At 36.1% G+C, this 22,453-nt stretch overlaps 1 protein-coding gene across 1 annotated transcript in view; it reads left to right on the forward strand.

Annotated features, from left to right (window-relative positions):
* The window catches only part of LOC101898725 (uncharacterized), a 296,976-nt gene that overhangs the window by 241,723 nt on the left and 32,800 nt on the right, over nucleotides 1-22,453 (forward strand). Inside the window, exon 7 of the mRNA XM_059129706.1 lies at nucleotides 15,540-15,652. Coding sequence (XP_058985689.1) covers nucleotides 15,540-15,652 — 113 coding nt within the window. The remainder of the gene's footprint in view (nucleotides 1-15,539; nucleotides 15,653-22,453) is intronic.

Below are 22,453 nucleotides of genomic sequence, written 5' to 3' on the forward strand. Positions count from 1 at the left end.
TTGCTTCTAGGCTGAATTTGGTCCGATGTACTAAAATTCAGTCCATTTGGACTTATATCGGCCATTTGGTGCACAATTAACCCGAAATCGGATGAAGATATATATGGGAGCTATATCCAAATCTGAACTGATTTCGATAAAATTTAAAAAAGCTATTTCTGGGCTGTATCTTATATCTGGTACCAAATATCATTCTTGTGGAGTGCATATTACGAATGTGAGAGGTTTAAACACCAAATCGGATGAAAGATATATGGGAGCTATAGCTATATCTGAACCGATTTGATATACTTGCTTCTAGGCCGAACTCGGTTGGGTGTGCCAAAATTCAGGTAATTTGGACTGATAGTGGACATTTGGTGCACATTTAACCCGAAATCGGATGAATATATATATGGGAGCTATATCCAAATCTGAACCGATTTCGATAAAATTTAAAACAGCTATTTCTGTGCTCCATCTAATACCTGGTACCAAATTTGTTGTATTTGCTTTAAGGCTAATCTCGGTCACATGTGCCAAAATTCGGGCCATTTGGGCTGATATTGGCCATTTGGTGGTCAATTAACCCGAAATCGGATGAAGATATATATGGGAGCTATATCCAAATCTGAACCGATTTCGATAAAATTTAAAACAGCTATTTCTGTGCTCCATCTAATACCTGGTACCAAATATCACGGTTGTGGAGTGCATAGTAGGAATGTGAGGGACTTAAAGATCAAATCGGATGAAAGATATATATGGGAGCTATTGCTATATCTGAACCGATTTTCTCCAAATTCGATATACTTGCTTCTAGGCCGAACTCGGTTGGGTGTGCCAAAATTCAGGTAATTTGGACTGATAGTGGATATTTGGTGCACATTTAATCCGAAATCGGATGAAGATATATATGGGAGCTATATCTAAATTTGATCCGATTCTCACCAATTTCAATAGGGATCGTCCTTGGGCCAAAAAAATATTGTTTGGAAAATTTCATCTCAATCGGATAATAAATGCGACCTGCATTTTGTTCACAAGAATACATGGACAGACGGACGGACGGACGGACGGACGGACGGACGGACAGACGGACTGGCATGCATAAATCGACTCAGAAAGTGATTCTATGAAGGTTCTCAAAAGTAACTATGGGTCTATCTCGTTTCCTTCTCCATGTTACAAACAAATGCACAAAGACATAATACCCTTACCACTATGTGGTGTAGGGTATAAAAATGTATTGTTGTTTGCTGCAATTATGCCTTAATATTATTTCCAATTTTATTGATTGTGATTTTAGAGCAAACCAAAAATTCTCATCAAGTATATTGAAATCATGTACGGGCGGCAGTAAGGGGCTGAAACTACCTAAATACTATAATGAAGTGATGTCTTAACATCAATTTATCAATTTGTATTGTAAGTAATAAGATATAGAAGTGAAAATTTTCGGAAAATTATATAATGTGCAAAAAAAAAAAAAAAATAAAAGAGTAAAATTATGCTGTTCACAGTTCAACAATTTGTGATTTGAAAATAAATAAAAACATTTAAGGAAACCTATGACAAAAAAAAAAAAAACAAGTAAGCAAAGGCTACAGTCGAGCGGGGCCGACCGTTGAATACCCTACAACACTACAATAAACCATACAGTTTATATAGGCAAAATACTCGACAGAATTCCACAAGATATTGAGACAAATAATAAAAGAAAACCATTAGGATTCGTTCTCTAATTTTCGAATAATAGCAACTTAAACTAATTTGTTCACTTTCAATTTATTGGTGGATGTTGCACTTAAATGGTCTTCCTAGATCTGGAACCAATATTTCCCATAGACCTATAACCTTTCAGAAGTGGCAAACGATTAACATTTATTATTGGTTTTTGACTGAAACGCATCTATATAAGATACAGACATTTGACTATATTCTTCAACGAAATTAGCGTTAACAAAATAGCCGGAAGTGCGTCTTTCCTGTATTTGTGAATTCTCCAAAAAGTCACTGGAATGGACATTTTCGTATTTTGTCTATAAAAGTTGGAAAACTCCTTCACACATTGAATATTTTTGGATGGCCATCCAAAACTGCTTGGCTTTTGCAATGTGCGGTAACTCCCATTCAAATGTGCATGAGGATCGGGCGATAATTACGACCTGCCGACAATTTTGCAGTTTTTTGGTCCATTTCAACCCCTAAATATATGGCGATCATCTCCAAAAAGAGTAGGCTTCTATTCTGACCCTCATCTTATCCCCATGCAAAATTTCGTAAGGATCGGGTCATAAATGAGATCTGTATATGATATCTTGATATCCTAACTACTTAGTTTTGTTAGCTGTAGAAATATTACCAAATGTTTAATTCAAAATTAAACCAGTAAGGAAAGCTCAAAAGTCGGGCGGGGCCGACTATATGATACCCTACACCACTATGCATATTTAGTAGAGCTCTCGTAAAAAGGTTTATACAGGGCATTTCAGAGCTCTATGAGATATTTGGTACAAAATCAAAATCTATCTAATTCTATCGTGCATTTTACGAACTATAGCTATCTCTGAATCGGGTTTCTCCAAATTTTACGTATTATCTTCTAGACTGGTGATTTGGGCTGATATTGACCATTTAGTGCACATTTAACCCGAAATCGGATGAAGATATATATGAGAGCTATATCCAAATCTGAACCGATTTCGATAAAATTTAAAACAGCTATTCCTGTGCTCCATCTAATACCTGGTACCAAATATCACGGTTGTGGAGTGAATATTACGAATGTATGGGACTAAAACTCTAAATCGGATGAAACATATATAAATTAATTCAATGTTAATTTATTTATTTTTTTAAAAATTTGTGATTGCTGCTTACTGCAAGCAATCACGTCTTTATTGGTTAAGGTTCCGGACTACAAAGTAAATAATGAAATAAAACTACCCTAACTTATACTTTGGATTCATGCACCCAGATGATACTGGACACCTGCTCGTGTTGGCGATGGAATGTTGCTGTCTGCCTGTTGGATGTTGTTGTCAGTGTTTCGGTGGGAACTGCAGTGTCAGCAAAATGACACGCTTATACTTTGGTTGATGAATTCTTTGGGTTGCTAATGTTGAATTTGAATATGTCTGGTGTTAACTCCTCCCCTCTTAAATACAATCGTCCCGATTGTTCAAAATGAATGAATATTGTAAATGCTGGATGTTTTAGTTTCTTTCGAAGTTGTAGGTAAATTTACTTCCGCAATCTCTATTTCATCTCCTGGGGCATCTTCGATTTTCAGATTATTATTTTCGGAGTTTTTTGCATATTTTCTTCTCAGTGATATTATTGTTATAGTTGTAAGGATTATTGCAGAAACACAACCGATGCCGACTGCTAAGGTACCTTTGGTTTCCATAGATCGTATTCGTTCGATGTTCTTTACGTTCAACTGTTTAAGCAGCTCCAATGATATTACTTCTTCTAATTTGTCTTTTGGACCTTTTGGTTGCAAAAAGGCGGGAAGAGGTTTATTGGCACTTATTCCTCTTGAACTGTAACTGTGGCCATCGATTCTTATAGTGACGTTGAAATGTTTGATGAGATAAGTCCCGTTTAAAAAAATCTGCTCGTTGTCTACACTGATAGCGCCTTGATATTGGTTCAGCAAGAGCAAGTCCGATCCGATCTCTTCAATTGTTGGTATGTGTTCGTTGTTTATTTGGGTGCATTTCCCTACTCTACTTTTGAACAAATTAGTTATACAATTATCATCTCTTAATGAAATAAGCTTATCTCTATTACAAATTGTTATGTCGTAATTACTTTTACATTCTGTTTTTATTCCAAATAATTCTTTATTACATTCCAAAATTTTTCGTATTCAATTTTATCAATTACATCTCCAGTTTTTATAGGTTTTATGAAATATACTTTACAAACTTCTTCTTGAGTTACAGGGATACTAAGGATGTACAAAATTTCTCGTTTATTTGTAACAATTTTTACGGATCCAAAAGTTAATAGTTCATCTATCGAATAAGTAGGAATATTATATTTTTCAAAAACAGTGTTTATTTGATCGATTTCGATTTTAGAAAGCAGAAATGAATTGACGATATTAGCTTTAGCCCACTGTATTGCAAACTCTACGTTTTGTAACTCTTTTTCAATAAAATTAAGTTTTCTTTCGATTTTGAATACTACTTCATCGTTCCACCCTTCCCTTTTTATTATTTCATTCGTCTTATTAGTTATTTCGGTTATTCTTTCCGAAATTAATTGGTTTATTATCAGCTGTCTATTGTTATTTTCCAAAATATTGCCAATTTTCTGTTCTAGGATCTGAAAATCATGACTATCTGGACTGCCTGCAATCCACTTCCAAGCACTTCCTATGAAATCTATCGATCTTTTCTCTCTGTGCGGCATCAGACGGTCTAATAGTCCATTGATGTCAATTAATTGTTGCTTCATAAATGGACGGAGAGGATGGTCTAGGTTCACGAATTTGTCCAGAATGTGTTCGGTTTCACGAGTGAGGTTTTCATACTGTTCAAGATCTATTGAATGAATTACTTTAAATGTCCCGTTCTGTTTCCTTGTTATTCCATTATGAATTGAAATGAGTCTTGCGTTCGAGTAGTCGAGGATGCTGAAGTCAGCCAGGGCGTTTCCAGGAAACAGTCTGTAAAATTTAGGATTTTATTAATTTCTAATATGGCTTTTGTGAATAACCCTTCCGCTTTCGGTCAAAACGGTGGTATTCCGGTTTTCCTTAACTATTTCCTCTTTGTAACGGTCGCTTAGTTTCGTTCCTAACCTTTTGTTGTTGCTTACATAAATTAATTGTCCGGGAATATAATCCTTAACTGGTCGTTTCTTTTTGTTATGATACGTCAAGTCGTTGGCCTGTTTCTGTCTGAGTTTGTCAACAATATTCCGTCTGGTAGTCTCTATGTCTTGTGGAGAAAAGTCAATTGTGCGTCCAAAATACAAATCAACAGGTCTTCTATTCACCGTGGAGTGAATCGAGTGATTGTATTCATTAACAGCCCTCTCCAGTAATTCCTCAAAATTCCTGGATGTTCCATCACCTTTCAAACATCTCATTATCTCAGCGAGGGTAGAATGAAAGCGTTCTATCTGTCCGTTAGCCTCGCTCCTGTAGGATGGGGTCGTAAAAATATTTATTCCTAATTCGTCCTTCATCATGAATAATATCGAACTGGAATTTAAAGACGGTTCGTTGTCCATTACCACATTCTTCGGAACTCCGTAAGAGAATAATAATTCCCTCAGTGGTCTTCTAATAGCCTCAGTAGATCTTCCGTCTAGTATTTTCTCTTTAACGTACTTTGAGAATTTGTCAATGGAGGTCAGAACTAATTTCCTATCTGTAGAGAATATATCAATATGAATAGTATGACCTGGGTAATTTGGAATAGGCGTCTCACAAAGGTAAGGTTCATTGGGATGTCTCTCGTATTTGTTTTTCTTACACGTCGTGCACAGTTTTATAATTCGCTTTATTTTTCCCGACATCCCCGGAAAATAATAATTTTCCAAAATCTGTGTTTTGTTCTCTCTGTCGTTCCTATGGGCTCTATTGTGGGTATCAATAATTATTCTTTCCTGGTCATTTTCTGATAATATATCTTCTACTACCTTCTGAGTAAACCTGCATTTGTACTGGCTAAAATGGAGTGGATAAATGTTCTGAATTTTTCCCATTATTTGTTCGGGTGCCTTGATTCCGTTAATTACAGACGGGTTCAAATACCTCTTCAAGATTGTTTGAAGTTTTCGTTCGTCATAATGTGGTTCAGTAATTGTGTGTCGGTGGATGCTTGGGAAAACAACATTGAACTGGTACGTTGATGTGTCATCCACACTTATGAGAAGCTGGTTCTTGAAAACATTAATGGGTGACTCAACACTGGGTATAAGGGTCTCTGGTGAGCTCTCCGCACTATGCTGTGTGGGAGTCAGTGAATTAATCGGAGTAATAGAATTATTGTCCTTCTGTACCGTTCTAGACAGAGCATCTGCTACGACATTCTGTCTTCCGGGTTTGTACCGCAATTCGTAATTATATTCCTCCAGAGTACATTTCCAGCGTTTCATCTTCACATTGCTATTTTTGTTACTAATGGCGTAAGTGAGGGGTTGGTGGTCGGTATAAATTATAACTTTCTTCGATCCGTATAGATAATTCCTCAAGGTAGTGAGGGCCCATATGATGGCCAACATTTCCCTCTCATTTGTGGCGTAATGCTCCTCTGTTTCATCCAGAGTTCTTGAAATGAATGCAATTGGTCTTCCCTTTTGACTCAACACTGCTCCAAGAGCGACACTGGAGGCATCCGTCGATAGGTCAAAATCTTCTCTGAAATCTGGATACGCAAGTATCACATCGTTTGAAACCAATGCATTTCTTAGCTCGTTGAAAGCTTCTACGGCGGAAACATCTAATGTCACCGGAATTTGACTGGAAGCTGTCTTTGGAATTCTGCCTTCCTCCCCTCTGAGGAGCGATGTCAGCGGCTTTGCTACATCGGCATATCCCCTTACGAACCTTCGATAGTAGCCCGAGAGGCCAAGGAAAGAACGAAGTTCCTTAAGTGTCTTAGGAATCGGGAAATTAAGAATGGCTTCCACTTTCTTTGGGTTGGTTTTTATACCATCCCTCGACACAATAAATCCCAAAAATTCCACTTCTTGTTTAAAGAATGAACACTTGTCCAACTGGATCTTCATATTAGCGGACTCTAGTGTTTGGAAAACTTTCTTTATGTTCTCGGCGTGTGACTTCTCGTCCTTGCCAAAGATGATAATATCATCGATGTAAACAAAACAGATTTTTCCAATCAATTCTCTGAGTATATCGTCCAGCGTTCGCTGAAATATTGCTGGCGCGTTCCTCAGGCCAAATGGCAGTCTCGTGAACTCGTACTTGCCATTGTTGATTGAGAATGCGGTTTTCTGTCTATCCTCCTCCCGTAGGGGTATTTGATGGAAACCGCTTTTAAGATCAATGACCGTAAAATATTGATTCCCCCCTAGGTTAGATAGGACTTCCGTCACCTCGGGAATCGGATATTTATCCGGTATGGTGACGGCGTTGAGCTTTCTAAAGTCAACGACCAAACGATATTTTTTTCGACCAGAACTGTCCTCCTTTTGGGCACTACCCAAATAGGGGAGTTGTACGGGGATCTGGATGGTCTTATGATGCCATCCCGAAGGAGACGACGAATCTCTTCCTCCACGACATCTTTTAATGCCATTGGGTAAGGATAACTTCGCGTATAGATTGGAGATTCGTTTTCAGTTCGGATTTCTCCAACCACAACAGAGGTGTATGTTAATCTCTCATCCGGATCTGAGAACAGGTTCCGGTGCTGCCTTGCAATATTATTGAGAGAACTCCTCTGACTTAATGATAGATGATCAGCCTCCAGCTCCAGACTATTAACATTCTGGGATATTCTCTGTCTAATGGCAATTTTCTTGCCACCTCTTACTTGGAAATAATCTTCGGAAGTATGAATTACTGCCGATAATTCCTTCAAGCTGTCATTCCCCAAAATCCCGTCGAAAGATACCAAACCAGGTAGAAGGAAGAATTTTAGTGGGACGTCATTGACGCCGAACATGTTAAGAAGAGTGTGGTGTGAAACTTCCACATCGCCGCCTACAGATTTTACGCTAAACCTATTGTCATTCAACTTGGGTCTCAGGACCAAAGTTGGTCTTATATAATTTTTACTGCTTCCTGTATCCAATAAAAAGTCTAATGTCTTCCCGTCCCTCGTTTTGACTTGAAAGTATGGCAACGAGGAACAGTTTAATCTAAAAAATTCATATCTATGAAGTTGGCTGGAATGTCATCGGGGTTACGTTCCTGGTAATCGTCCGGTATTATATCCTGTTGTCCGTAATTCCCTGTGTCATTTTCGTCTACTGGCTGATAGTCACTGTTTTCTCGGTAATCGTCGATATTTGGGGATTGGTTCTCAATATCTGGGTATTGATTATCCACGTTTACATGAAAATTACGCTGAATCTTATTCATAGGAGTCTGTACCGAAAACTGGGCAGGTCTTTTAAAATTCTGGTTCTGTTGGGGTCTTACTTGTATTGACCTGTCAATATCCATGGGTTCTGGCTTACTCTGGTTATTGTAAAATTGTGAGGGAAATTGCCTAAATTGGTTCTGAGGAAAATTCTGGGTTCCCGTATAAGGACGAGTGATTTGGTGTCCTCCCATCTGATTTCGTTGAAAGAATTGCTGAGGACGATGAACAAATGGTTGTCCCCCAAACTGAGGACGCTGATTCTGCATATTCAAATTGTTCGGAAATGGAAAAGCTGGGGATACTCTAGGCCTATGAGTCGGAATATTTGCCAATTCTGGGTAAAATTTCGAACCAGTTGACATCCTCAATGGTTCCTGTCTATGGCCTCCCTTCTGGGCATAATCTCTCCGAAATGCCATATTGTCTAGCTTCAAACAAAGATGTAGAGCCTCTGGTAGAGATGTAGGACCCTTGACACTGAGCAGCCTAGGAAGGTCGCCGTTCAGGCCTCTTATGAAGGTATCAAGTGCCTTCTCTCGATATGTATTCGTCATGGCTCTGAGACTACAGTCGTCCAATTCCAGGCAGGAAACCTTATCCAAAATTAGAGATAGTGTTTGATAGACGTCCTGATAGAACTCTGTGACACCTCTGTGCCCCTGACACAAAACATTCATTTGGTACTCTAGTGTACCTATATCTCGTTTATCCGCGTAGTGCACCATCAGACATTTGCGTATTTTGGCCCAATCCAATGGAGTCCTATAGGATTCTAAAGCGGTATCGGCCTCACCTATAATTTTCGTACGAATTGTATGCAAAATTGCGTAGTATTTCCCGGTACCACGAAGTGATGAGTATAAATCAATCACCCTTTCGACTGATTTCCTCCAAGAGCTGAATTCTCCGGGTTTTCCCGAAAATTCCCTCAAGGATTTCACTATATCTGGAACTTTGTCCAGTTCCTCCAGTCGCGAGGAGACTGTTCCTACCGGTATGTCACTACCATCGTCAAACGTTTCGTCTCGTCCGGCCAAAAGGTTTGTAATCATTCGTGTGATTTCATTTCTTTGTCTGTCCGTGAGTGCTGAACTACCTGATGTAAGGGTGTTTGCCCTTGTTTGAGTCTCCATGTTATTTGAAGATGGATTCATCGTAATTCTATTTAATTTTGCGGCAATATCATCCACTGATTCTAACATTTTTTCTCTTTATCAAAAGGAAAGGTGGAGCTATCAAAGTTACGTTATTTATCAGTATTGGGAACAAAAAAAAATTTCATAGGTAACAAATAACTATAACTATAAAATGTTAGGAACTAAATTTGTTCCTAATTTGAATTCTTAAAATTATTCTTACAATAGCAGCATCATTAGAGTCTGGAGTAGCATCCTTCTAGTACAGATGAGATGAGATGAGATGATCGTTTTTCTTAGTCCTTTCAAAGTTTTCAAAGTTTTGTTGTGTCCGATTTTTTTCACTTTTATTTATAAATTGTTAAAATATTTAATATTGTTCAAACAATTTTTTTTATTTTAATTTTTATTTCTGTCTTAACTTTATTTTTATTTATATTCATTCAAACTTATTTAAATTGCTTTATTTTTATCTCTTTTTTTTTTTTATAATTTCTCACAATTGTTTCTCTTTTATTTCTCACTTCATTTAATTTACTTTGCATTTAAGTTTTCACAAGTTTTTTTTTTTTTAAGTTTTCATTTTGTAATTATCATTTTAATTTCCTTTATTTTGATACTTTTTTTTATCTTTTTTTTAAATTCTCACTTTTTATTTAATTTAATTTACTTTGTTTTTTAATTTTTCAGGAGTTTTTTTTTATTTTCTTTAATAGTTTTTCATTTTTCACAATTCTTGTATCAATGTTTTTATTTTACTTTCACTTTTTTAAAATTTTTATTTGTAAACTACCGTAATCTAGTGATCCGCGTCGCGGGCTTTAGGGGCTGTAACATAACGTTACGTCCTTTTCACAATTAAGTTACTGGGGCGCCACCTGAAGGCTTGACTTTTGTCGGAAATCCTTTCTTCGGGTTTCGAGTACCTGTTTAAAAACAGGTCCCTGCTCTCGGGCGCCCATTAATTCAATGTTAATTTATTTATTTTTTTAAAAATTTGTGATTGCTGCTTACTGCAAGCAATCACGTCTTTATTGGTTAAGGTTCCGGACTACAAAGTAAATAATGAAATAAAACTACCCTAACTTATACTTTGGATTCATGCACCCAGATGATACTGGACACCTGCTCGTGTTGGCGATGGAATGTTGCTGTCTGCCTGTTGGATGTTGTTGTCAGTGTTTCGGTGGGAACTGCAGTGTCAGCAAAATGACACGCTTATACTTTGGTTGATGAATTCTTTGGGTTGCTAATGTTGAATTTGAATATGTCTGGTGTTAACTTATATGGTTGCTATATCTATATCTGAACCGATTTTCACTAAATTTGATATACTTGCTTCTAGGCTGAATTTGGTCCGATGTACTAAAATTCAGTCCATTTGGACTTATATCGGCCATTTGGTGCACAATTAACCCGAAATCGGATGAAGATATATATGGGAGCTATATCCAAATCTGAACTGATTTCGATAAAATTTAAAACAGCTATTTCTGGGCTGTATCTTATATCTGGTACCAAATATCATTCTTGTGGAGTGCATATTACGAATGTGAGAGGCTTAAACACCAAATCGGATGAAAGATATATATGGGAGCTATAGCTATATCTGAACCGATTTGATATACTTGCTTCTAGGCCGAACTCGGTTGGGTGTGCCAAAATTCAGGTAATTTGGACTGATAGTGGACATTTGGTGCACATTTAACCCGAAATCGGATGAATATATATATGGGAGCTATATCCAAATCTGAACCGATTTCGATAAAATTTAAAACAGCTATTTCTGTGCTCCATCTAATACCTGGTACCAAATATCACGGTTGTGGAGTGCATAGTAGGAATGTGAGGGACTTAAAGATCAAATCGGATGAAAGATATATATGGGAGCTATAGCTGTTTCTGAACCGATTTTCTCCAAATTTGTTGTATTTGCTTTAAGGCTAATCTCGGTCACATGTGCCAAAATTCGGGCCATTTGGGCTGATATTGGCCATTTGGTGGTCAATTAACCCGAAATCGGATGAAGATATATATGGGAGCTATATCCAAATCTGAACCGATTTCGATGAAATTTAAAACAGCTATTTCTGTGCTCCATCTAATACCTGGTACCAAATATCACGGTTGTGGAGTGCATAGTAGGAATGTGAGGGACTTAAAGATCAAATCGGATGAAAGATATATATGGGAGCTATTGCTATATCTGAACCGATTTTCTCCAAATTCGATATACTTGCTTCTAGGCCGAACTCGGTTGGGTGTGCCAAAATTCAGGTAATTTGGACTGATAGTGGATATTTGGTGCACATTTAATCCGAAATCGGATGAAGATATATATGGGAGCTATATCTAAATTTGATCCGATTTTCACCAATTTCAATAGGGATCGTCCTTGGGCCAAAAAAATATTGTTTGGAAAATTTCATCTCAATCGGATAATAAATGCGACCTGCATTTTGTTCACAAGAATACATGAACAGACGGACGGACGGACGGACGGACGGACGGACGGACAGACGGACAGACGGACTGACATGCATAAATCGACTCAGAAAGTGATTCTATGAAGGTTCTCAAAAGTAACTATGGGTCTATCTCGTTTCCTTCTCCATGTTACAAACAAATGCACAAAGACATAATACCCTTACCACTATGTGGTGTAGGGTATAAATATGCCAAAAATATGACAACATTGAAAAAATATGAGAAAATTTTACAAAATCAATATTTTCATCTTTAGAGAGATATTTTTATGCAATTTTTTTAGACGTGTTTTCTTTCCTGCCAAGAGGCCATTCTGAATTAATGAGAACTGTCGAAATCAGTTCAGCCGTTCTCGACATATATGAGATCTTTCAAGCATATCTCCTTTGATAGACCTATATATCGCACATATTTTGCTATATATCCGATTTGTTGGATAATAACATCAATGTAAAGGTCAGAAGTAACCTTGTGATGGCTTTATGATTTCGCCGGAATTTAAAATATTCGCGGTTTAATGAAAAATTTTGAATTTTTTTCAACACAAAAGATATGGTATATTTTACCCGCTAAATATTACCCGATGACCACCCAAATTAGTAGGCTTCTTCCCCACCCTAAAATCTATCTACATGCGGAATTTCGCGTCGATTGGTCTATAATTGCGACCTGTATAGCTGCTGCAAAATCCGACATTTTTTCAGTATTTGGTCCATTTCAACCCCTAAACATTTGGCGATCATCTCCAAAAGCAATAGGGTTCTATTCTGGTCCAAGCCCCACCTACATTCTAAATTTCGTGAAGATCGGGCCATAATTGCGACCTGTAGAGTGATTACAAATTAACATGGACAGACGGACAGACGGACAGACGGACAGACGGACGGACGGACGGACGGACATACATAGCTAGATCGACTCAGCTCGGCGAGCTAGGAAGATTCATATATACTTTCCTATGTGGGAAACCAATGTTTCGAGGTGTTACATAATTTTTGGCCCAATCAAACTTATAATACCCCCAACACATAGTGTTGTAGGGTATAATTAATTTAAAGATTTTTGCCAAAATACCTTGAAATTGATAGTGCCATAGTGCCAAAATTTTCTCAATGTGGGCTGATTGGCAAAGAAATTCCTGAGCTGTGTGAAAGTGAGGGATTTTAACATCAAAACGGATGAAACATATATATGGGAGCTATAGCTATATCTGAACCGATTTTCACCATATTTGATGTTTTTGCTTCTAGGCTGAATTCACTTCATTTGGGCAGATATTAGCCATTTATTGCACAATAAACCTGAAATCGGATAAAGGTATATATCGGAGTTTCGGGCTGTATCTGTTATCCGGCACCAAACATCATTCTTGTGGAGTGGATATTCATAAAATAAAGCACATCATTGGTCTTTCAAAGAATTTATAAGAGACAACAATATCAAATACTTGTTCTCGCCAGTCTGTAATTAATTTTTATACCTCACCCTATGGAAAAGAATTTGTCTAAATTTGATCAGCATAAAAATCAATGTCGATTTAGGTATTTTCGTCTCAGTTTGTTGAAATCACGATACATCTTACACAACTTTCAAATTTGGCATAATAGCTTGTGTCTAGAATAGTTGTTATATTATATCGGTACACGTTTACGTATAGCCCGCATATAGCAGCACCTCCCGATATAGGCAAATTTTATACTTCTAGCCCCTTTTTTCATGAAACGAGAATTTGGGTCTATAACGGATTCCACCTCTGGTGGAAGAATATGGTATGTATAGTTATAAGGGTACCTCCCGATATTCGGTGATTTGTCTAAAGTTTGGTATTTGTACTTCTTAATGGTATCTGACTACGGTGGCGGAACATTGTATACATAGACCCCTCCATATATCGGCCCCTCCCGATAATCGGTATTTTGATAATCCACGTTTTCCATCGCGCCCATATATCGGCCCCTCCCGATATTCGGTATTTTGATAATTTTAGCCATATTTTACGTGATTTTTTATTTGGTTTCTGCAGTTTGTAATGGGTTTTAACTCCTGTGACATATCATTGTCTATATAAGCCCACGATTTCACGATTGGGACTCCCATATGACGGTACCTCCAGATATTAAATATTTTTATACCCTCCACCATTCTACGGAGGGTATATTAGCTTTGTCATTCCGTTTGTAACTTCTCGAAATACTCATCTCAGACCCAACAAAGTACAAATATTCTTGATCAGCGTAAAATTCTAAGTCAATTTAGCGATGTCCGCCTGTCTGTTGTAATCACGGTATCTTTCGAACGAATTGAGATAGAAGGCTAAAATTTAGCACACATGTTTATTTTGACAGTAGACAGGTTAAGTTCGTAAATGGGTCATGTAGGTCCACGTTTTCATATAGCCCCCATATAACGGTACCTTCCGATATTCGGTATTTTGATGATTTTAGCGACATTATTCACCGGAATTGTTTCAAATTTGGCATTTGAAGTTCGTAATGGATACTACAGCTTATGACAAATTGTCTTTGCAGGTCCACGTCTTCGTATAGCCCCCCTATAACGGTACCTCCCTATATTCGGTATTTTGATGATTTTAGTGTCATTATTGACCGGAGTAGTTTCAAATTACGTATTTAGAGTTCGTAATTGGAACTACAGTCTGTGACAGAAAAGTGTCTATACAGGTCCAGGTCTTCGTATAGGCCCCATGTATCAGTACCTCCCTATATTCGGTATTTTGACGATTTTAGGTACAATACTCACCGACATTGTTTGAGATCTCATATTTGATGTTCGTAATGGATGCTACAGCCTGTGACAGAAAATTGTCTATGCAGGTCCAGGTCTTCGTATAGCTCCGATATAACGGTACCTCCCTGTATACGGTATTTATAATATGGAAATGGCTTATAACAAACAATGCCTATGTAGGTCCACGTCGGTTAGACGCCAATATAACGGTTATATTCGGTATTTTTAAGATTTTAACAGCATTTTTAACGGATTTTTTTTTTAAGTTTCCAAATTCGTTCCCAATTGTGGAGGGTATTCACAGTTCGACCCAGCCGAACAAACTGCTGCTTTGACCATTTATTTTTGTAAACAATGTACAGGTAGCTCTATTGACCGATCGAGATGAGATTTTGTGCAAATCATTTGTTTGGCCCAAGGACGAATCCTACTGAAATTGGAGATAATCGGTCAAAATGTAGATGTACCTCCCAAAATGTGTAATATTAGTTCAAATGGGACGAAATATGCCATTTGGCAATTTGTAACTATAGTTGCCAAATTTTACCGGGATCGGTTCAGATTTGAATATAGCTCCCATGTATATCTGCATGCGATTTCACGTTTATTGGGCCTAAAAAGTGTAATATCAGCTCAAATAGGATGGATTTTGATAAATGTCGGTTCAAGCACAAATGTCTCCACAAATTTAATAAAAATCGATTTAGGATATTACTCTTATATATCAGTTCCTTTCGACTTTAAATTAAATTAAATCAGTATAACTGCTTTAAATCCATAATTCAGAAACAATCATGGTTGGTATGATTTATTTATTATAAATACTCCATAAAAACAATTATTATTCATGTCTAACTCCCCTGAATATACAACGTGGTGTAGGGTATCAAAAAGTTGGACCTGCCCGACTTTAAGCCTTTCTTAACTGGTTGTTGTTTGCAGCTTTGAATCCAGATAGCTTTATTTAAAAGTGTTTTTTAGGTAATGGTGCAAGGAATGAAAGATCGGTCTGGACGAACTTAATATTTTTTACTTGTTATTGTTTTAAAATATGCCTCAGTCCCATTCATTACACATTTTCAGAATCTTACAATTTTCGTTTTATTATTTTCAGGTACACCTGTTTCTTGGATGATGATATCGCCATCCGTTACACCAAGGAAAATGAGTGTGGGTTCCAATAATCCTGCTATGCGATTATATAAATTCGATACGGACTCTGGTCAGGTAAGGATATAGTCGTAGCAAAAATTACAACGCCTTTTGTGTTATAATCTGTTCCAAAATCAGTATGAATTATTTAATTTGAAACGAATTTATTAGTATTGTAAAAAAATCACCCTAACATCATTACTAACTGAATTAAAAAGTTCATCAAAATTGCAGTTTTTTCATTTCACCTTAGTTTACCTCAATTTGCCCTTTTTATTGTGCAAAAATCTTGTTTTTAATTTCCGCTGCTGACTCTGTGTGGTTTTCCTCACAAGAAATAACAAAAAAAAAAAATATTCTTCAAATGTTCTATGCCAAAAAGAGATTTATACGAAATCTTTCATTGTTTGAGGTTATAGCTTTAAACCATACAATGAACGCTGATTGGCAACAAAATTCACTTTTGGACATTCATGATAATTGGAAATGTGTCTGAAAAGGATTTTTATTAAAAAGTTGAAATCATCATTATTATTGCTATCAGTAAACGTTTGTGTGTATGCTAATTCAATATAATTTTGAAAAGGGTATGTGTTTAAAAAAAAAATAGCGAGCTATGTACTGGTTTTTAAGTTAATTAGTCGGTACGAAGATTAGACACATTTTTATAATAATATTTATACTAACGAATGATACGAATCATCACACCCTTTTGTGTAAATCCTCTTAATACTCATGACCCATCAATTGAAAGTTCGTAATAGGTACTACAGCCTTTGGCAAAAAAAATCGTATGCAGGTCCACGTCTTCGTATAGCCACCATATAACGATACCTCCTGATATTCGGTACTGGTGTGATTTTTGTGACGTAATTCAACGTCTATGCTTGTCCCCACATGTAACGGTACCACCTTTTTTCGATATTTTGATGGTATTAGCGACATTATTAAACGGAATTGTTTTAAACTTCGTATCTGAAGGAGAAGGAAGTGAGATAAACCCATAGTTACTTTTGAGGATCTTTATAAAATCACTTTCTGAGTCCGTCCGTTCGTCCCTCCCATATATAACTTCAAAAGATTTCGGGTTAATTATGTACCATGTGCCCAATATCCGTCCAAATGAACTGAATTTTGACACATATGACCGAATTAAGTCTGGTGACAAGTACATCAAATTTGGTTCAGATATAGCTATAGCTCCCATATACATGTTTAATCCGACTTGTGGCTTTAAATCCCTCACATGCGTAATATGCACTCCACAACAATGGTTTTAAGTACCTGATATCAGATATAGGACAGAATGAAGTTCACAAAAATTTTTTCGAAATCTGTTGGTATCAGATCTCAAATATAACCCAAAAATAATTCTGTCAATTTTTTTCGAGTTCGATTCAGATTGTTTGTTCCCCATATATGTAATATCAACCTAAATAGTATAGTTTTCTTTTTATATTTTAAAGAATTTTTTCTTTTGGTGAAACTGTTATTTGGTACTAGAGGTACCGAATCCGTCAAAGAGTTGGATATAATTTCCAAATTGTGACTACTCTATAGCCATGATTCGCATTCAAATGAGGTTCACATTTGGTATAACCTACTTCACATGGTGTAGGTGTCATAGGAGGATATTAAAAGTTGGGCTCCACCGAACTTAGGTTCTTTTGTAATTGTTAATAATAATATTTCTCATAACTTGCGAAAGAGATCTGCGAAAGAGATCGGCCTTTCCTTTTGGCTCATGCCCTACAAAAGTTTAAGATTTTGATTTGCATAAATTTGAATATTAAGGTTATTAGACGAAGTGAAATACCTTGGTCCGTTGTCAGGTCAGATACGGAGGGTTTAAACCTGTCGTCAAAATCGACTGATACTTTCTAACTTGATCATACCAATTTCGGGAAATTTTGGAAATTTAAGTTTTTAGTAAGGGGAAACCATCCTTGAAGAAATATAAAAATATGGCCCGCATTTTGGCATGACCTTTATATGAAAATATCTCCTGATGTCAGCTATATCCTGGGTCTCGGTCACATTTTTCAATTGATTTGGCTCCTATCTAAGGGATAGGGTCTACCTATTTCGAGGGTCTTGACCATATTTCCCAGTCGATCCGGCTAAAAAATTGCATTTAGGTCACTTTCAGAATCGAAAAATTTATACTTATGTATATATTTTGGTATAGCCCGCATACAACGGTAACTCCCTGGAAAATTCCAAATGCAGGAGATGCAATAGCAAAAATCAAATTGAGTTTTTAATTCTTACTGGTAACGCAGAGTGCTATAATTTCTCTACTTCTTTTTCAATTTTCTATTTTACCTATTGAATCCGATGCCTTTTTATCACACAAAAATTGTATTAACTAAACCAATTGTAATTAAAACTGAAAATGGTAATAGTTTCTTTGTTAACCTAGGAATTGTAACATTATTTACTGTGCCCCATTCTTTTGTTGCTGTAGGGTAATCGAAAACCTGTGTGACCTTAGTTAACTTAGCTTTTTTCCGTCTTTACTCCACATGCCAACACTCTCTCTGCCTCTCACCACGTTTTCGACTCGAGACATTTAGTCACATGAGACTATGGTTTTCCACATACAAGTGCTGATGTTTTGAACAATTTTCATTTGATTTATCGATTCTTTTGTTCGAATCGTGTTCGTTTTGTTCTTCTCCAATGCATTCATTTACACTTTCAAACACAATTGCATTCCGTACGGGAATTTAAGCAACAGAAAAAGGAAAAAAACGACTCATAAAACTATTGGCTGTGACTTTAGAAACTGTGTGTGCGTGTGTGTTTGGTCTCCCAGCTAGTGGGAAATCTTCATTTAACAATATTCGTTATTGGTGTTGGTGCTCTGCAGTTTCATTGTGAGTTTCGGCAGCATATCTATCGATAAATGAAGACTAGGCCATTGACTCATGGGTACACCATAAAACGTAATGATTTCCAGGACTATGTGCCTAGTACACATCCTCAGACCAACTGAACTATATCCAACTCTGACTAAATTTTCAACAAATTTGACGGTGGCTTTAGTACCTCTAGTACCAAAATTCATTGCTGTATAGTGCATGATATGACTTCGATAAGGATTATATTAAACAAGTAAGCAAAGGCTACAGTCGAGCGGAGCCGACCGTTGAATACCCTACAACACTATAATAAACGATACATTTTATATAGGCGAGATACTCGAAAGAATTCCACAAGATATTGTGACAAATAATAAAAGAAAACCATCAGGTTTCGTTCTCTAATTTTCGAATAATAGCAACTTAAACTAATTTGCTCATTTCCACTTTATTGGTAGATGTTGCACTTAAATGGTCTTCCTAGATCTGGAACCAATATTTCCCAAAGACCTATAATTTCTTAGAAGTGTATTTGCGAATTCTCGAAAAAGTCTCTGGAATGGACATTTTCGTATTTTGTCTACCAAAGTTGGCAAACTATTTCACACATTGAATATTTTTGGATGGCCATCCAAAACTGCTTGGTTTTTGCAATGTCCGGTAACCCCCTTTTAAATGTGCGTGAGGATCGGGCGATAATTACGGCCTGCCGACAATTTTGCAGTTTTTTGGTCCATTTCAACCCCTAAATATATTGCGATCATCTCCAAAAAGAGTAGGCTTCTACTCTGACCCTCATCTTATCCCCATGCAAAATTTCGTAAGGATCGGGCCATAAATGCGATCTGTATATGATATCCTGATATCCTAAATACTTAGTTTTGTTAGCTGTAGAAATATTACCAAATGTTTAATTCAAAATGAAAATATGCCAAAAATATGACAAAATTGAAAAAATATGAGAAAATTTTACAAAATCAATATTTTCATCTTTAGAGAGATATTTTTATGCGATTTTTTTAGACGTTTTTTCTTTCCTGCCAAGAGGCCATTCTGAATTAATGAGAACTGTCGAAATCCGTTCAGCCGTTCTCGACATATAAGAGATCTTTCAAGCATATCTTCTTCGATAAACATATATATCGCACATATTTTGCTTTATATCCGATTTGTTGGATTTTAACATCAATGTAAAGGTCAGAAGTAACCTTCTCATGGCTTTGTGATTTCGCCGGGATTTAAAATATTCGCGGTTTAATGAAAAATTTTGAATTTTTTCAACACAAAATATATGGTCTATTTTACCCGCTAAATATTATCCGATGACCACCCAAATTGGTAGGCTTCTTCCTCGTCCTAAAATCTAGCTACATGCTAAATTCCACGTCGATTGGTCTATAATTGCGACCTCTATTGCTACTGCAAAATCCGACATTTTTTCAGTATTTGGTCCATTTCAACCCCTAAACATTTGGCGATCATCTCAAAAAAGAATAGGGTTCTATTCTGGCCCGACCCCGACCTCCATTCCAAATTTCGTGAAGATCGGGCCATAATTGCGACCTGTAGAGTGATTACAAATTAACATGGACAGACGGACAGACGGACAGACGGACAGACGGACGGACGGACATACATAGCTAGATCGACTCAGCTCGGCGAGCTAGGATGATCCATATATACTTTCCTATGTGGGAAACCAATATTTCGTGGTGTTACATAATTTTTGGCCCAATCAAACTTATAATACCCCCAACACATAGTGTTGTAGGGTATAAAAATATTTACAGGACCGAGTTTCACCAAATGGAAAAATTCTGTGGAATATGAAAAAAATCTATCCAAATTGGGCTAATATAACATATATGGTGGCCACTAACCGTAAAATCGTATGAAGATATATTTCGAATGTACATAAAAATCTGAACCGATCTTGATAAAATTTGGCAGCGTTTTTTTTCGAGCTCTATCTGATGTCCGGTATAAAATATCATTTTTGCGGAGTGCACAATACGGATTTAAGGACTTTCACACCAAATCGGATTAATCTTAACCGATTTTCACCATAATTTGATGTACTTATAATATATATATATATATATATATATATATATATATTATATATATATATATATATATATATATATATATATATATATATATATATATATATATATATATATATATATATATATATATATATATATATATATATATATATATGTATGTATATATATATATATATATATATATATATATATATATATATATATATATATATATATATATATATATATATATATATATATATATATATATATATATATATATATATATATATATATATATATATGCGCTATATCCAAATCTGAAGCAATCTGAACAATGACAACATTTTAGGCACTTATTTCTGCACTATATCTGGTTCCAAGGATTATTGTTGTGGAGTGCATATTGGATGAAACATATATATGGGAGCTATACCTATATATAAACTGATTTTTCCCACATTCGATGTACTTGTTTCTAGTATTAATTCAGTCGGAATTGCAATGATTAAGATCATTTGGACTAATATTTGCCATTTGGTACACAATAAACCTGATATCGGAAAGAGATATATTTGGGAGCTATATCCAATTCTGATCCGATCTTGATAAAATTTGACAGATATATTTCGAAGCTGTACCTGATATCTGGAACCAAATATCATTCTTTGGGAGTGCATATTTCGAATGTGTTCGGTTGAAACTAATAGTGAAATCGGATAGGACCTATATGCATCTCTGAACCGATCTCAATAAAATGTGGTAGAGGAATATCTCTATCTGAAATCTGGTATGAACGTAAGGGACTTTAACACTAAATTAGATGAAACATGCTTATGTGAGCTATAGCTCTATCTGAACAGATTTTGATGTACTTGCTCCTAGACTGAATTCAGTCGGATATGTAAAAAATTCAGGTCATTTGGACTGATATTGGTCATTTAGTGCATAATTAACCCGAAATTGGTTGAGACATATATGGGAGCTATGTCTAAATTCAAATCGATCCTCACAAGTTTTAATAGGGGTCGTTAACTCAACATACTCCTTTGTTAATTTAAATGTAAAGCTCCAAGTAAAAAAGATGTAACTCCTTGCGTTCTACAGATATTAACATGAACATTTGATAGAAAAAGTAAAATAGAGTAAGATTCGACAATGCAAATGAGCCAGGTTATTTTCTCTTCCACTTAATTTTTGAAAACCCTTGTTTCTTTTCATTTGCCTTATGCTGTAACCGATTACATGCTACCGAATTGCCTGGCACATTGCAGTTTGGTGCAAAACTTTTTCAGTTCTTTTTTTTTTTTGGCTCACAGTCTAACCAAAAACAAATAGTTGTCACAAAGGAGAAAAAATTAGTTCAAATGAACATTGTTGGCCATCGGACAGAGCCCTTATCGAACAATTCTAGGACAGTACATAGGAACATGCTGATGGCACAAAAAAAAAAAACAATTTCTATTTTAAAATTTGATGATATTTTAGAAGCTTAGTGCCATGCAGTTATTGGAATAGTTTAATGTTGGGTTTTTTCACTGGCTGAGTCCTTTTCTATTTAATTTATGAAATTGAATATTTGTAATGGACAATTGTTTTACTCCTAACAAGGAAGGCACTTTCGAACATGGCTAGGTGCTTCACTGATGAAATGTATTTTTCAAAAGTTAATTGCGGTCTCCCATTGATGGTAGGACTTTCTTCATTCGTGTAGACTATTGGTATATAACTCTTAGCCGACTAGTAATTTTAATTTAATGTTTGCCTAATCTGCACTGATTTTTACACCAAATCTACCCTGGTATCGGGTTGTCTTGTCATTTCACATGTAGCAGCTGTAAATATAGGCTATTAGATACGCCAGCAAAAAGTCTGAGTGTAAAATAATATAATTCCTAAATAATTCTTATACTCTGCAACACCTTATAAATTTGATTTGGCCAAGAATTATGTAGCACCTCTAA

This window comes from Musca domestica, unplaced genomic scaffold (genome assembly GCF_030504385.1).
Source record: "Musca domestica strain aabys unplaced genomic scaffold, Musca_domestica.polishedcontigs.V.1.1 66, whole genome shotgun sequence".
NCBI lineage: Eukaryota > Metazoa > Arthropoda > Insecta > Diptera > Muscidae > Musca > Musca domestica.